The sequence below is a fragment of the Curcuma longa genome, unplaced genomic scaffold (genome assembly GCF_044706935.1).
Source record: "Curcuma longa cultivar G26 ecotype Majalengka, Jawa Barat unplaced genomic scaffold, ITB_CL_G26_1.1 utg3290_np1212_1714210_RagTag, whole genome shotgun sequence".
NCBI lineage: Eukaryota > Viridiplantae > Streptophyta > Magnoliopsida > Zingiberales > Zingiberaceae > Curcuma > Curcuma longa.
In genome coordinates this window covers 386,617-402,922 of record NW_027435602.1, presented here as the reverse complement: position 1 = coordinate 402,922, position 16,306 = coordinate 386,617, and the positions used below count along the sequence as shown (strand labels likewise).

General features: G+C 36.9%; 4 protein-coding genes and 1 pseudogene across 4 annotated transcripts; all 5 read left to right on the top strand.

Moving 5' to 3' along the window:
* The window catches only part of LOC141820309 (uncharacterized), a 43,778-nt pseudogene extending 29,492 nt beyond the window's left edge, over positions 1–14,286 (top strand).
* LOC141820377 (calmodulin-like protein 3) lies at positions 98–589 on the top strand. Its single transcript, XM_074707680.1, has one exon. The coding sequence runs from the start codon at positions 125–127 to the stop codon at positions 587–589; it is 465 nt and encodes a 154-aa protein (XP_074563781.1). The 5' UTR covers positions 98–124.
* LOC141820475 (uncharacterized) lies at positions 1,067–3,465 on the top strand. Its single transcript, XM_074707800.1, has 3 exons — positions 1,067–1,229; positions 1,314–1,454; positions 3,264–3,465. The coding sequence occupies exons 1-3, from the start codon at positions 1,194–1,196 to the stop codon at positions 3,441–3,443; spliced, it is 357 nt and encodes a 118-aa protein (XP_074563901.1). The 5' UTR covers positions 1,067–1,193; the 3' UTR covers positions 3,444–3,465.
* On the top strand, positions 4,651–11,696 carry LOC141820473 (chaperone protein dnaJ 20, chloroplastic-like). Its single transcript, XM_074707799.1, has 2 exons — positions 4,651–5,160; positions 11,243–11,696. Exons 1-2 carry the CDS (start codon positions 4,696–4,698, stop codon positions 11,384–11,386), a joined length of 609 nt encoding a protein of 202 aa, XP_074563900.1. The 5' UTR covers positions 4,651–4,695; the 3' UTR covers positions 11,387–11,696.
* A 1,424-nt stretch (positions 14,287–15,710) lies between the features above and the next one.
* On the top strand, positions 15,711–16,086 carry LOC141820476 (transcription factor ILI7-like). The gene is made up of 2 exons (XM_074707801.1): positions 15,711–15,851; positions 15,934–16,086. The coding sequence occupies exons 1-2, from the start codon at positions 15,711–15,713 to the stop codon at positions 16,084–16,086; spliced, it is 294 nt and encodes a 97-aa protein (XP_074563902.1).
* Positions 16,087–16,306: the final 220 nt, after the last annotated feature.

The following is a 16,306-nucleotide window of genomic DNA, read 5'->3' as shown; positions in this document are numbered from 1 at the left end:
TTAACTTGCCTAGCTTAGCTAGCTGCCATACTGCTAGCTATATATAGCTCTCCATACATATGATCTATCGATCGCCGGTACCGTACCGTAACGTACGGCCGCGCCTCCAACAGGAAGCTTGGAAATGGACCCGTCGGAGCTGAAGCAGGTCTTCCAGATGTTCGATCAAAACGGCGACGGAAGCATCACGAAGGATGAGCTGCACGCGTCGTTGAAGAACATGGGCTTGCACATCCCGAAGGAGGAGCTGGCAGAGATGATGGAGAAGATCGACACGGACGGGGACGGCTGCATGGACGTGGAGGAGTTCGGGGCATTGTACCTGATGATCATGGAGGAGCGGAACGAGAAGCAGGAAATGGAGGAGGCCTTCAAGGTCTTCGACCGAAACGGGGACGGATTCATCACCGACGAGGAGCTTGGGTTGGTTCTCAGGTTGCTCGGCCTCGAGCAAGGAAACACTGTCGAGGCATGCAGGAAGATGATCAGCAAGGTCGATGTCGACGGCGACGGAAAGGTCAATTTTTATGAGTTCAAGCAGATGATGAAGGCGGAGGCCTCATGCATGCACATCAACTTAACAAACTAATATATATAAATACAACAATTTTGTTAATTACCTCATCGATCTCTCTCCCATTGCCCAAGGAGAGAGATCGATGAGGGAATGATGTTATGCGTTCCATCAAATAATATCTACATGTATATATCACTGAGCAATTTAAGATATTTTTAAAAAAAAATGAAAACAATTGATTGGCCTGAATTTTTTTCATGTATCATGATTAACTGTAATTTTTCGATTTATCTTTTTACATATGATCGTAAAATCGACCGTGTGAAATCGTTAAGATGACAGATTCTATTTTTTTTAGAAGAAAAAGATTGACCTGAATTTGTTATTGATGATGGGCCGATAATGTATTCAGACCCACCATATAAAAGGGCCTGAATTTCTCGTGACAAACGTATATATGTAAATATTTTTCCAACAAGAGTGAAAGGTCAATGAGACTCCACGTCTCGCACATCTCCAAAACCACCAGAATCAGCAAAATATCGTCTCCTGCTTCTGCCATTGGCAGGACGGCAAGCCACCATCACCCAGCGCTCTCTCGTTCACTTCAGTAACTAAGTAGCTAGCGTTGCCTCTTTCTCCTCTGTTTCCGGCGGTGGGCGGCGCGAAGAGCCGAATGGCCATGGCCTCCGCGTCGTTTCCTTCTTACAAGGTACGATCAGTTATCAGATACTCATCCATCCTGCTCGCTCGTAACCAAGTCGTCTTTTTTTTTTTTGCTGGAGGGGTTGATCAGCTGGCGCAAGGTGCGGGATTCCTTCAGCAGCGGATAATGTGTGTCAGAAAGAAGGACAAGGAGAGGGATCTTCATCATCCTTTCGAAGTCGTCGAGATATCGCCGCCACCAAGGAACCTTGGCATCCGCTGCTTCCCCTCGGTATTATTTCTCCAACCTCATCCTCCGCCTCTGGCTTTTCGTCTGTTGTCTTTGCTCGACTCCTCTTGACGCTTCTCATGTGATATGCTAACACATAGCTCAATTTCTTGGATTTGACTAGACGGTGGAATGTGCTTAAATTATCGTATTGACATGACAAATTTGAATGCTTGATTGTTGTGCGATGAAATAGAGCGAAATTTAGTTAGTGTGCAAAGTGGTTTGTAATTTTCTATTTTGAAACATTTGAGAACTTCATTTGCATATGCCTCTTGAGAGATGAAGATATTTTCTTCACTTTGCTTCACCTCAATGCCAAGTAAAAATGAGTCCAAAATCCATCATCCCAAACTCTTGAACTATTTAATCTTCAAACATGAGTGCCAGTTCCTGCCTTTATGTCTTGCACATGTCAAGTTTCTTAAGCTTCTCACTGAGCTTTTCATCATCATCATGTCGTCAAAATCGAGATTTTCATCTATATACAAGAAAACAAGCAATTTATCTTCAAACTCTTGAACTATTTAATCTTCAAACAAGAGTGAGTTGGTTCCTTTAAAATCGAGATCATCTATATACAAGATCTTCATTGTTATTCTTCCTCATATAAAGAGTACATACAAGAGAATTTCTGTAAGGATATTGAACTTAACTATTCTTCTTAAAGTAATCATCAAGTCTAGCATTCTATGTGGTCTGAGCTTGCTTTAGACCATAAAATTCTTTCTTTACATGGAGATCTTTTCCTTCACTTCTATAATATTCCAATTTAGTCCTACTTAGTGAGAGTTGTGAGCTAATAGAGGAGTTTTGTAAGCATTTGTGTTTAAACATTATAGGCTAATTGTTAGACCCAATATGTTAATAGGTTAGTGCTTTCTCTAAGCGGGGAGTGACAATTGATATCAGAGTGGACTTAATTCTAAGCGTGATGAGTTACTAGGAATAACTGCCTATATAACTCACATACTGCTAATTAGGGAGGAGTTTTGAGTTTGTTGAGAGTTTGGATCTCAACGAGACTATTAACTTGGGTTTAAGCATTTTGGGGCAATGATAAGCTAAGACATTCTCTCATCTAAGCAGGGGCATGACAACTTCCTTTTTTGATGTTCCTCATTATTCGATCAACATATACCTACTCAAGAAATTCTTTCAAAAATTCCAATTTGACATTTATTCATTAGATTGCCCATTTACACCAAAGTTGCCTTTTTCTTGTATCCTTTTGCCACCAAAGTTGCCTACTTTTCTCTTTATTTGCTGCACCCATTTTACACCAAAAGGATTTTGCTCTTTTGGTAGAGAAGTTAGCTCCCAAGTGTTGTTCTTTTGATTGTTCCATTGTTCATCTTGTATAGCATCATTAACTTTTAGCTGTTTACTATCAAAGAGTAAACAAACAAGATGCAATTCATCTATTATATCATAACATTCTTAAGATGTTCTTGTTTTCTGTGACCTTGGATTGGATTGTCTTATGCAATGAAATTAATAGTTAACAACTAAATTGTTGGATGGCAAATGGTCGATGCGTTTTCAAACCCAAATTAAACATCCTTGAATCTTCTTCGACTTTGTTTATGAGTCTTCTTGGGTGAATTTCACATCTCTATGTATAGTAGTAACTTTTGAAAATTAGGATCTGAATCACTTGTATATATGCATTGAATTTGGTGAACATACCTAATAAATATAATTAAGCTTTGAAACTTTTATCCTCCAATTAGGTTCTTTTGTGAGGTACATGTGCATGAGCAATAGAGACACAGTTTGTTGTAATCAATCATATTTGTTGATTTCTTGTAGAATATACACTGCGGAGAAAGCGTGACGATAGAAGGAGAAACATACACAGTTTGTGCAGTGACTCATAGGTATCAATTACGCAAGGGAAAGTATGAACCACGAGAGAAGAGGCTTGATGTGCAAAGGACCAGTAGATATATTTTGAACTTGTATCTGAATGATCTGCTAGAGAAGTCATGAGGTTAATTAATTTAATTTGCTACACTGCCAGCTTCCCATGAATTTCTCATTTCACCCATTGCAATGCGATTAATCGTGCTTTATCAGTTACTTCTCTTTAATTTTAATTTCATGCAAGGTTAGGTCGTCAATTTGATCAAGTTAAATTAATTTTGCTCGATGTCATAAGTAGTTACTATCCTACATAATATTGAAATAAGATATATATGCCCCGGGGCATAGGTGAGTTGGTTACGACGCAGCAGACTTACAGAAGAGGGCAAGGGTTCGAATCCTAGTGAAGCTAGGCAATACCCTCCTGCTAACCAACTGTACTTTCTCGATTTACCTCCTCACAGATGGTCGTGGGGCCGACCGTGTGGGACTGCTAAGGTGGCGGATCCACCTTTTTTTGCAGAAGAAATAAGATATATATATATATATATATATATATATATATATGAGAAATGCTACGCTGCATGACGAGGAATTCGCGATCTGTGCGCGACACTCGCGACCCACCGCCGCCGCTGCCCTTGCCTCGCCGTTTGGCCATCGCAAAATAAGATGCTATTTTAATATTTTATTTAAAACATTCTTTTAGTAAAAATAATAATAAAGGGTGTTCTTTGTTTTATCTTTTCCATGAACAAATATCTACTTAAGAGAAAACTAACGTACTATTTTAATGCTTAACAATATCACTTAAACGATCGAAAAAAACCAATTGAATTAAACTGCGCGATCCATCAAAACATTCAACTAAGAATAAATCTTTCTTATCGATTTATTGATCAATTAGAAAAAATATATATAGATTGTAGTAAAAAATATTAAATTCTTAATAGAAATGTCAAAATTCTGATGGACCAATTATTTATTTATATATTTTTTTATTTTAATCAAGTTAAAGTTAAAGAAAAAAAAAACATCTTCTATGACAGTAAACTCGGCAATACAAAAATAAAAGTGGAATCCGTCGTGCTGAACCCTATAAACAATATCACCCCCGCCGTTGTTTGGATTATCTCAGCCTCAGTATTTTCGTGGACGCCAAGCTTTTTACACACACACTGCGTTTTCAGTGGGGCCCGCCCCCGTTAATTTTAGACGTTCGTTAAATTAAATTATCCCAATTTTCTCGATTCCTAGCCGTGCGGGTAGTTTTCCATCGAGGGATTTTAAAGGATCGCCAATCGCAATTTTTAACACACACACAGAACAAAAGGGAAAGGTGGAACAGAGAGCGAGTGTGTCCATTGTGATCGATTAGATGAGCCTCGGCGTCGTCCCTGGGAACAATTCCACCGCTCTGCGGCGGACCTTCTCCTTGCCCCTCCGCCGCTCCACCTCTTTAACCCTTCGACTCGGCGGCGGGCCCTTCCAGCTGCCGCTTCCTCGGTCTCGTGGCACCTTGCGGCGGCAGCTCTCCTCTCCCGGTCCCCGCGCTTGCGCCGCGGTGGGAGAAGGGGCAAAGGCGCGAGAGAACTTCTATGAGCTTCTGGGAATTCCTGAGAGCGGCAGCTTCGACGAGATCAAGCGGGCGTACAAGCTGATGGCCCGAAAATATCACCCAGACGTGTCGCCGCCCGATCGGATGGAGGAGTACACGCACCGGTTCATCGAGGTGCAGGAGGCCTACGAGACTCTCTCTGATCCTCGCCTCCGCGTGCTCTATGATCTCGATTTAGCGCGGGGGCTCCATCTTGCTTTCTCCGCTCGGAGGCGAGTCGATGAGGTTGGTAAATTATAGTCATCTATGAAAGGATCATGCGAAAGATGTCTATTTTTTTTCCGTTTGTTGTTGAATCCGTCAATATGACATTTGATTTGTTTAATGTTTCATCATTCAGTAGTTGTAGTCGGCAAATTAGTTTCTACTTTTCTTTGTCCTAATTCATTAATAAATGTTAAGATTATTAATTAGACCTTTGGTGTCGTCTCTCCTTTAGGTTCGAATCTATCACTCATAGTTCTCCAAACCTGTAGACTGATAAAAACTAGGTTGGATTTTGATCAGTAAGCCATTTTCTCCACCCGACTGTCAATTGTGGATTTAAATTCCACAAGTTGCAAGCTACATGTTAAAGTTTTCACACTTCTTTAAGGCCTTAGCTTCAAACCATTTAAGATTTATTGGAGAATATGCAACAGATATAGATATGATGGAGTAAACTTCTACAAATATTATGAGAAGATGCTAGAACACGTTACAATGACAAGCTATGAAACACAATGAAAACAACCTTGATTCGGTTCCTCCCTAGGCAAGTGAATCCTTAATCTTCACTCCTTCCTAAATCAAAAGATAGATGCCCTCTGCCTATGTAAACCATTGAGATGCTACTCACTTTCTTTTTGTGACCTACCTCAGTTATCCCAGGCGAGCTCCTGTTATTGCTATAGAACTTTTAGCAAACGATTACAATTTAATAGACAGAAAAAACTTGATGTCCTCTGGAAACAAGCACACTCTCAAAATCCTTAATCTCTCTAAGAGATGAAGTTTGAATAAATGAATGAAAACCTTGATCTTGAATCAAATTCTTGGATGTATTTGGGCATTTAATAGCACTGAAGTACAACCAATAGAAGTCTACAATAGTGCAGATAAATATTCAAAATAACATCCAAAAGTTTTATGTATCATGGTCCAATATTCACTTATACAAAGCCAAAAAGGATTGGTCTAGTTAATTAGAAATATAGTCTAGTCCACTTACATTAAGAATATGAATATTTCATCCAATAGAAATGTTCTAGTATATTAAAAAGGGTTTTCATTTGATTAGCTATATCCTAATTGTGTGCTTAAGTTATTCAGTGTACTGTAGCTCGCACAGTAGCATTTTATTCCTCAAATGATTGACACTATTGTACTCTGGGTAATCTACTTTGATTGAATTACAAACTCCGTAAGCTACACTTTTAAATTGAAACCTAAGCCATCAACAAAATATGATTTAGAAACACCACTAGTTGCAAGACTTTAAAGGAAAACAAGTTCAAGGTAACTTAATGCCTATCTATTCTATCAAAATATCGATACAATCATCAAAAATAAATTATAATAATCGACACAAGACATGGTCACCTAGTCTTTGAATGTTTCTTGAAGCTCCTACTCTGCCCTTGATTCATCAATTCTTTCATCCAAGCTCTGTGGCTTCAATTTCCATAATCAAATGATAAAAATCCTGCACACTCAATGCAAATGATCAAACCATTTGATTGGAATTGCAAATTTGGAATTGCAATTTTCTGTCCCACATATATGTGAAAATATCTTTTCTGTCCTTTCCCAGGCCAATTAATTCCAATGGAGAACTTCAAGATGTCACTTAACTTTACCTGAGTTAACACAGATAAAATTGGTGTTTTGGTATATCAGATGCATATACCAAGGCTAGGTGGTCCTTTCTTTGTGTATATTGTTTTTTTAGTACTTGATCCCCTTGATCAACTGTTTTCTTTTTTCTGAAAGTCTGTCTTCTTTATAATGGTAAATCAAACTTCTTCATTAATGAAAAGATTTTCTTTTTATTAGCAAACTTTAGTCTACATTGGAGCTTTCATTCTCATGCCACTGTCTCGCTCTAGTGTCGGTAATATTGCCTATTAACTATAGATGGTCAAGATGGCGATACCATGTGGTTTGAATTGGATCACAGTAGAACAAGAATCGATGTGTAAACTATTACTAGCCAACTTGAGATCGACATATGTCCAACTAGATTCACTAGTAAAACTTCATCATGTGTGAGTTCCCCATTGGTCGTGCACTCATCTGAAGGCTTATAAAGAGGGAGTTTTTCTGGTTTACCACCAAAAATATCTACAGTTAGTAGTTAGACATATAACAGAAAAATTTTCTACCTTGGACATCTCTAACCTCATTTCTTCTAGTTCACCATTACTCTTTCCTCGTTTCAAACTTGCCAAATTCCTTGAGCCCACATCGGCCCATGACACCACTTTTACCCATTTCATCCATAAGACATCAGCCACAAAGCCCATAATCTAACTACTTCACCTCAGATGAGGTGCCTTTAGATGGGCCGACTTGAATCCACTTAGTGAAGCTCCTCCCATCTTGGCCAACTTAATCCGATTCGGGCAAGTGCCACCTAACTTTGGCATCAATCAGATGAATTCCTATCACTCCCCCTTTAGCCCATCACCCAAAGTCAAAGTCCAGCTAGGAACAAAAAAAATCACAGAACTCACTTTTTTTTTTTTGTGATTTGAACATAACAGATTGGCACCTTCTATTGGAAAGAGACTCTGCATGGAGATCAAAGGAAGAGAGGAGAAGAGGCCAATCTGTAATTAACTAGACCTGATAGTAAAGAAGGGTTCTAAAGTGTCATACTAGCCAGAAGAGGCTAAGCATGCAGTTACTTCCTTGATGATTCAGAGGTTATTTAGTTCCAGGCAATGAGCTTAGAAATTTCCCAAGACTCAATGGTGATAGTTAAGGAAATGTGTGAGTCCATGAATTGCCAGTAGAGACTCTTGACAGGAATGACGGGAAAAAAATGTTTCTCAAGGTAATAAGGAAAGAAAGGTATAAGGGAAGAACTATGGTGATGAATAATTTGTAGGGAACATGTGAATCAAATATAAAGCAGGAGGATTTTAAACATTTCAAGAGGTGAGAAAAAGTATGAGGAACCTTATTCTTGGAGACTGATTCTGAGTGACAGAGGAGATGAAGTGACCAAATGGTAGTCAATGGGATCTCAAAACCACCTATAGTATAGCGATACAAGAGGAGCCTTAGTCAAGAACTTATAAGTATCAATTATAGAAACTTAAAATCAAAACATGAACACTATTCTTGAATATCTTTGCATCGAGTACTCAGAAGCCCTATTTGTCAAGTTTTCCTTATCACCCTATTGCAGGTGGCACACTGATGGCTCGCACGACCTCACATGGGAAATTGTTAGTTTTAGGCCTTATTTACTTGGGGTGATTTTGTTGGTTTCCATGGGAAGGAATCTAATTTCAGGGAATCCAAGAAGAAATCTCTTGGTGAAATGGGCATATGATAGTATTGAGTTGATCTACATCAAAATCAATGGAAAAATGTGCCCTTTTCTTTAAAGTTTTGAAAGCTAAAAGGTTTAAATGGGTTGTTTATCAAATGCTAGCCTCTGATGGATTGAAAGAAGTATTGGTGAGTTTGCTCAACTTGCTTATGCCAGATATGAAGTATTAGCTGATTGTTTACTTGTCAGTATCAAATCATTCACCAAGTGCTGTTTTATTGAAGGTGGATGAAGGAAATGAACGTCCAATGTACTACATTAGTTATCCAATGAAAGGGCCTGAGTTGAAGTATATGCTAGTAGAAAAGTTAGTCTATGCTTTGTTGTCGGAAGCAAGAAAACCTAGAGCTTATTTCTAAAGCTTTACAATGCGAGTATTGTCAAACTACCTATTCAGGGAAATTTTGCACCATGTGATGTGGCTGGGACGATAGCTTGTTGGGCCAAAATATCGAGTGAGTTTGCTTTAATTTGCTAAAGGCCAGCAATAATGGTTAGCTATTAGTAGATTTTATAGAAGAGATGATACGGTTGTGGAGGTTTTTGAGCAAAACAGAGCTGAGTGTTGTTTGTTGATGATTTGACCATTAAAAAAAGTGGATAAGATGGTTTGGTGTTGATTAGCCTAGAGGGGCATTCAATTGGAAAGACCTTGTATCATTCTATCAATGTGGCGGTAGAAATGTTACTTTTGGATTGTCTTGTATCATTCTATCAATGGAGGTTACATTGACAGTCTTGGGCCTTTCCCATAGAAGAGATTTCAAAATATGAGTACAAGTAAATAAGCTTTATATAAATACTTTTGCTTTGCTTTGACTTTAGATAACTTTGGATTGCTCACTGAAGAATTACAATGTCTTCTCCTTTATAGAGTTTTCTGTTCGTGACTAGAAGCTGTCATTTAGTCAAATACTCGTTGGCTTCCAGTCAATTGTTTGTTGCTCAATCAGCTGCATATTACCATCTAGTTTTATTGCTTCATTGTAGTCGCCTAAAATTTGATTGTCGTCACAATTTTATCTCCATCTTGGATTGTCACTCGATTGATATTACTATTTTCAATTGATGGACCAATTGACTAGTCCCTAAACACGTTTGTTTGCATTTCTGCTTGAGTTGACTGGTCAGTTGACTCATTCAATAGTTGATTGCTAATCAACACCAGTTGACTACTCCAAATCACAAATTCAACTAAACTATAATTTCATGATCTTAGATTCATCACTCTTTATTCGGTCACACTAATGTTGAATTTATGGCGTGTTAAGAGACTCTGGGACTTTCTTATATGCTTAGTATAGGTCGATCTTGACTTACTAAGACCTCATCCTTTCCTATTATCTAGTTGACCTTAACTTACTAGACTTTTTATACCTAGAGTCTTCTTGTCTTTGGGAGTTCCACCATGTTTGACATCTAACCCTTGACCTATCGGAACTTCATCACTATCAAACATCTAGTCAAACTCACTTGGTTTTTTCCTTGCCGATTTCATATTGGACTTTCCACGTTTGTCAATAGTTGTTGAACTTCAACACTACTTAATGTCTGGCCGACCTCGACTCGTTTGTACTTTGTTGATTGTGGTCAACCTTGACCTACTTAACATTACAAACATATTCCTTAAACATGAAAACATAAAGCTAGGTCAATTAAGACCAAACCAGGCCTGATTGCACTGTACCAACACTCATGTCCATGCATAATGGCTGAATTTTAATGACCTTGCTATGTGCCACTTAATGACCTTCAAGATGATTTCCAATTTAATAAACATTTTCATTTCCAGATTAGTTAGTAGAATTTGGTTAGGAAGTCAGCTACACCTGCTTCATGGTTATTTCTTCTTCTCTACCATTGGTTTGTGCAAGTTGGATAGTTAGTCCTGCCACTTCCATTGCCGGTGAGTCTCTCTACCATAGTTACTTTTTCCTACTTTGACTATAGGATCCCATTTCTTTCTCGGTTTTGTTTATCATCTTAATTGATAAGTTGATTTGTACCCATGCTCCCTTCATTTTGGAGCAAAAGGGTCTTGTGGAAGAAGCAGACACTACCTTTGGCAGCTCGGGAGATTAGTTCTGGTGTACAAAGGTAGACACTAGGCAGGCTAGGAAGCAGTCCTGCATGCCTCCAACAATCCTACTATGGTGCACCCGATAGGTTGACACTGGGATGGCGAGGCCAACTTGGATTTACCTTGAGCTAGTTCTTCACTTGATTTGTTGGCATCAATTTGAAAGATTGTAGGCTTCCATGGTCCGTCTGGCTCTTGTGCAGACTGTCTTTTTCTAAGGGCTTAGAGAGCAGTGTGCTTCTTGGAAAGAGTGAGCCACTTCATGATTTTCATGATCTCAGCTGCCACTTTGAGTTAAAATTTATATTCTTAAATAAGTGATGTAACTTGATTCAAGAAATTGGGATTAGTAGTTGAGCATGACAAATTGACAGGTTGACTTTCTAATCCATGTGGTTCATAATTGGCTAATCATTTAGGATGTTGCATATTGTGTATGGGGTTGGATAGTGGTCAATGCGGCTCCAAATAATTACTTTATGTATCTCTTTTTGAGTACACCAACGATAACAATCTACACTACCCTCATCTGTTTTGGTCAGCTATATGGATCTACACTATATGCAAGGTTATCACTAGTAATTTGCATCTTTAACTCAGTCTTTGAATATGTTGAAACGTATCCACTCATGTTTATCCTTATTCGTCTCTTTGCGAATGACAAATGAATAATTTCTTTTTGTCAGGAAGTGGAGGAGAGATCTGGCTGGAAGAGCCAGTGGCAAGATCAGCTCTCACAATTGAAGAGGAGGAGCAGGGATAAGGATTCCGAAGGCAACTTGTCTTGGGGGGCTCAAATGCGAAGGCAACGTGCCAAATCATCCACATGACCAGAGCTATGTTTGCATATGTGTAATTCTAATGTTAAAATTTCTGCTTGCGGAGAAGGGCGTCACATGCCTTGGTTACAGATTCAGCATATATCGTACATGGCCTAAATTAATTAGCAGGCTAAGGCTCTAAAGTGGCGAAAGATGGTGGAAGAACGAACTCAGTGTTGTTTATAATGGATGGTACTTTTATATTAAACTCTACGCGTCGCATTTGTAGTCTTGCGCTGGCTTGCTCAAGTCGTGACTAAGTTGGTGGAAATGAAGTTTGGTTGATCGGAAGAAATGGTTAGCTTTTCTTTTCTTTTCTTTTTCATACTGTGGACAAATGGTTTCCACAAGTCATGACAAGGATGGTGAAAGAAATGACTATTCCTAGTTCGACAAAAATCAAAATAAATATTATACAAATTCCAGGTGCCTTGTTGAAGAGGTTCCACTCCTGAACTTAATGGCCATATGCGTAAAAATTCTCTGCCTAAGCTTCTGTTTTGAGGTATCTTTTTGGTGCAGCTCTTGGAATGAATTTGTTAGCTATAAGTTTGTTCTTAGAGTAAGGTGCTTCAGTGCTTTCCCAACAATTGAGCTAGTAACCAGTAAACAAATACATGTAAGCTTTTGTCATTTACCCGAGAAAGAGGGAACAACCCTTCTCTCCGAATCAAGTTCTCTCATTCCTTATATTTCATGACACGAAGTGGTGGATCGGTAGTGAATAGCATAGTCATAAATTATTTTATAAAACTTTATTAGAGTTCGTTAAAATGCAGTAGAAAAATATTTTTGAGTTCTATAGAAAATTTGATATAAATAGAAATAGAAATATTTTAAGTTTTTGTAAACATACTATAAAAAAAGAAAATGCTTTGATGTCGTCTTTAATTGTAGTAAAAAAGGTGAAATCTGTCACCTCAGCAGTCTTACATGATCGATTCTACATCTGTGAGGAGGTAAATCGAGAAGTTGTAGTTGACCACTGTAGAAAGAGTATTTTTCTCGTTCGTCAAGATTCGAACCTTGTTCGTTGTAATAATATCTAACCCGCAATAGCCAACCCAATCTTGCCTCGACGGCTTTGATGTGGTCTTTAATGCAATAAAAGATAGAATCCGTCACCCCAACGGTTTCACACATTCGGTCCCACGATCAATATATGTAAGGAGGTAAATCAAGAAGCTGCAGTTGACGACTACAGGGAAGGGCATTATCTTTGTTGAGATTCAACTCTTGTGCATTGCAGCAAATCTACCCCGCAGTAATTAACCAACTCAATCATGCCCTGGGTAGTAATTAATTACCAACTCAATTAATACTTAATTGATATGATCTAATCAATTATTAATCTGATTAATAATTCAATTAACCTCTAAATGAATTAAATAATCATTAATCAATTATTAAACTGGTCAATAATTAAATCTTACTTTAATTAAGTTAATTAAATAATTCTCAAATTCATTTACAGTTAACAATAAAATAATTAATCTAATTATTAATTAGCCCATTAAATCTTAAATTGATTAATAATTTAATAACTTATCTAATTTGTCAATCAAAATAATTAACCATCTAATTAAATTTTTATCAATTAATAAAATAATTAATAAACTTAATTAATTATCAAATAATCAATTATCTAAATGTTCAATTAAACAGATTAATCCTCAATATTAAATTGATTAAACTTAATTAATTAACTACTAATCAATTATCTAACTTAACAATTAAATAAATTAGTTATTAAACTAATTAATCAATAAACTTATTAAAGCAATTAATTACTATTATTAACTAATTAACTAATTATTAAACTGATTAATATGTAATTAAACTGATTAATAATCTAATTAAACTAGATTAATTATCTTAATTAATCAAATATCATTTGTTTAATCAAACAAGCATTAATTAATTAACTAACCTTAATTACCTAATTGCCATTTAAATTAATCAACTAATAATCTTAATTAATCAACAATTCCTATTAATAAACCGTTACTCTACTGTTTCGGTATAATCGCCGTCATCTGGACGCCAGCCTGCGGCGGCGGCAACTCGCAACGGTCCGACGGTGTGGATGTTTTCTCCTCAGGTGGCTGCCCGCGGCGACTGCTCGACGGGGAGAACAGTGAAGGCAAGTGGCGGCTGCGTTCCTCGTCGTGTGACGGCGGCTGCGCACATCGGCTGCTCTGGTGAGAAGAGTAGAGAAGACAAGCGCTGTGTGTGCGGGCAGCGAGGCAAGGAGGAGAGGGAAACAAGGCCGAGAGCGACGGTGATGGCGGCGGGGACGCTCGAGCGCCGGTGAGGGAGCGGAGGGTTTAAAATTAATAACTTAGATTTTATAATTAAAATATAAGTTAGTAACTTCAATCAATTCCTAACTATAAATAAGATAATGTCAAAATTCTAATAGAACTATCCTATTATCCTAATTTTTTTTAATAAAACTATTCCAAAAATTTAGAAATAAATATATTTATTTACTTATATATTATCAAAGTATTATTATTATATCGGATTGATTTGGTCCCTATTAAGTGAACTTGATTATTATGGGATTGTACAAAATTAATGTGATTGAGTTAGATTATGGGGAGGTCAAAATGTTATTTTATTTGAATTTGATTGGATCTCTAAAGAAAAATGATTAAAATTGGATGAGGATTATTTTGTGTTGGCTAATTTTAAAAATGTTAGGCCTCATAACGAGCCATATATTTAGCATTTCAAGCTATGCAAGTGTTTTAAGTGGAAGATTCAATTGATTGTGATTGACATATTATTATTACCATTGATGCAGAGCGAAGTATAAAATACAACCTATGGAAGATGTTGATACATATTTTCAAAGTTATATTTGTAATTCTGAAGATTGCAATAAACATGAAGGAGTGGTTTGAGTTGTGATGATATTGCAGGAGTGGAAATTGATACAGATATATGATGAGATTTTATTTAATCTATGTATTATGTTTAGTCAATTGTCATTAATTGTAATAATAGTAGAATGAATTTTCTAAATGATGTTTGAATGATATATGGTGATATGTATTTCTTTTTTATTTTTAAATATTGACTTTTTAGATTTGATATCAAAGAGTCTATAAATAACTTTTTGACTATTGTTTGTAGTAGGAATGACTCATAAGCGTTGAACTAATTAATATGAATCTCTTTTTCAACTTCAAAAATGACCTTATAAATTTTCTATAAGGGGTATTTTAAAATGACCTTATAAATTTTCATTACCAATAACTTTTTTTAATGTCCTCATAAAAAATATAAGACATTTATAATTATCAATATAAATAAATTTAGGTGAAATTTAAATTTATCCTTATTATAATAATAACAAAGCATACATAATGTCTTGAAAAATGATTTTTTTTTGATATTTTAGATTGTTATTATATCTCTAATTAAACTGAGATTAAAGTTGTCATTGATATTTTATAAAGATATTATTATCAAATGTCAGAAATATCAGACGGGCTAAAGACAACATCATTTTATATAAGATGTTTTTCGATGATGTTACTAAAACTTTAATATAATTAAAAATATACTATATAAGAATATTTATGTGTCCTTATAAAATATTACTCTTGCAGTGACGCTACTCCTTCCTCCGAATATCACCATGCATATATATATATATATATATAATAATTAATCGGCATGCAATCACACCTGTCTCTTGACTAAAATCTACGTTCCTGGATAACAGGATCATATCGTATCTCTTGTTATTTTTCTAAATGAACGTACCTTCTCAATATTATTACCCTAATAAAATCAAAATAGAACAGGGTAATCCTCTCGAAATTGGTTCTCATTAGATCTGAAGCAATATTTTTCATTTAATACTCGTACGCTGTCCTTTTATTATAATCTCCACTGGAGGATATGCAAAGATATACGTGCACTGATATACGCAATTCAATATCTTAATCGTCTATTGTATTGTAGAAGAGAATAAGAGTTTAAATTCTCATGAAGCTAAGTAATATCTTCTTGTGTTGTGATTAATTGTAGTTTTTCGATTTACCTGATTAATTATAATTTCTTAATTTACTTTTTTACAGTTGATCATAGAATCGACCGTGTAAAACCGTTAAAATGACATATTCAACCTTTTTAGGTAACAATATCTTAATCGTCTCTCTCTGCACATCACTGTTTTTAAATGCCACAGATCTTTCTCCAACGAACGTCCGTCTCCGCTTCACACCTCACTGCACTCACTACCTTCTACTGATCGCTCTACTTCCCCCTCTTTTCCTGAGTTCCTCTGTCATCGAACCAATTAATCAAAAGGTTTAAGATGTCAAGCAGACGATCATCAGCTCGGTCGAGGCAGATGAGCTCGTCGTCGGCCAGTATCACAGACGAGCAGATCGACGACCTGCTCTCCAAGCTGCAAGCTGTGCTCCCTGAGGCTCGTCTCCGGAGCACCGACCGCCGGGTGCGTAAATATATCTATATATATATCTATTGTTTCTGAAACATGAACAAATGTGTTCGTTTGAAGAACATTAATGATGCAGGCTTCGGCTGCTAAAGTGTTGCAGGAGACGTGCGACTACATCAGGAGCTTGCACCGCGAGGTGGACGACTTAAGTGAAAGGCTCTCCAATTTGCTCGCGGACGCCGAAGTTAACAGTGCTCAGGCGGCCATCATTAGGAGCTTCCTTAACTAAGGAGCTAGCTGCATGGAAGAGTGTGTGGTCTGCTGATCATAACCTTCGAACTAGTAGTTAAAATCAATAAAAAGCCACAAGTGCTATAATATTAATTAGGGATGACAATAATGTTTAGATGTTATTTATGTCTTGGAATTATAGGGTAACTAAGCTGCGAGAATATAGGACGAGCTCTGGCCTTTCTAGGGAATTAATATAAGCTGGTGGTTTGTTTACA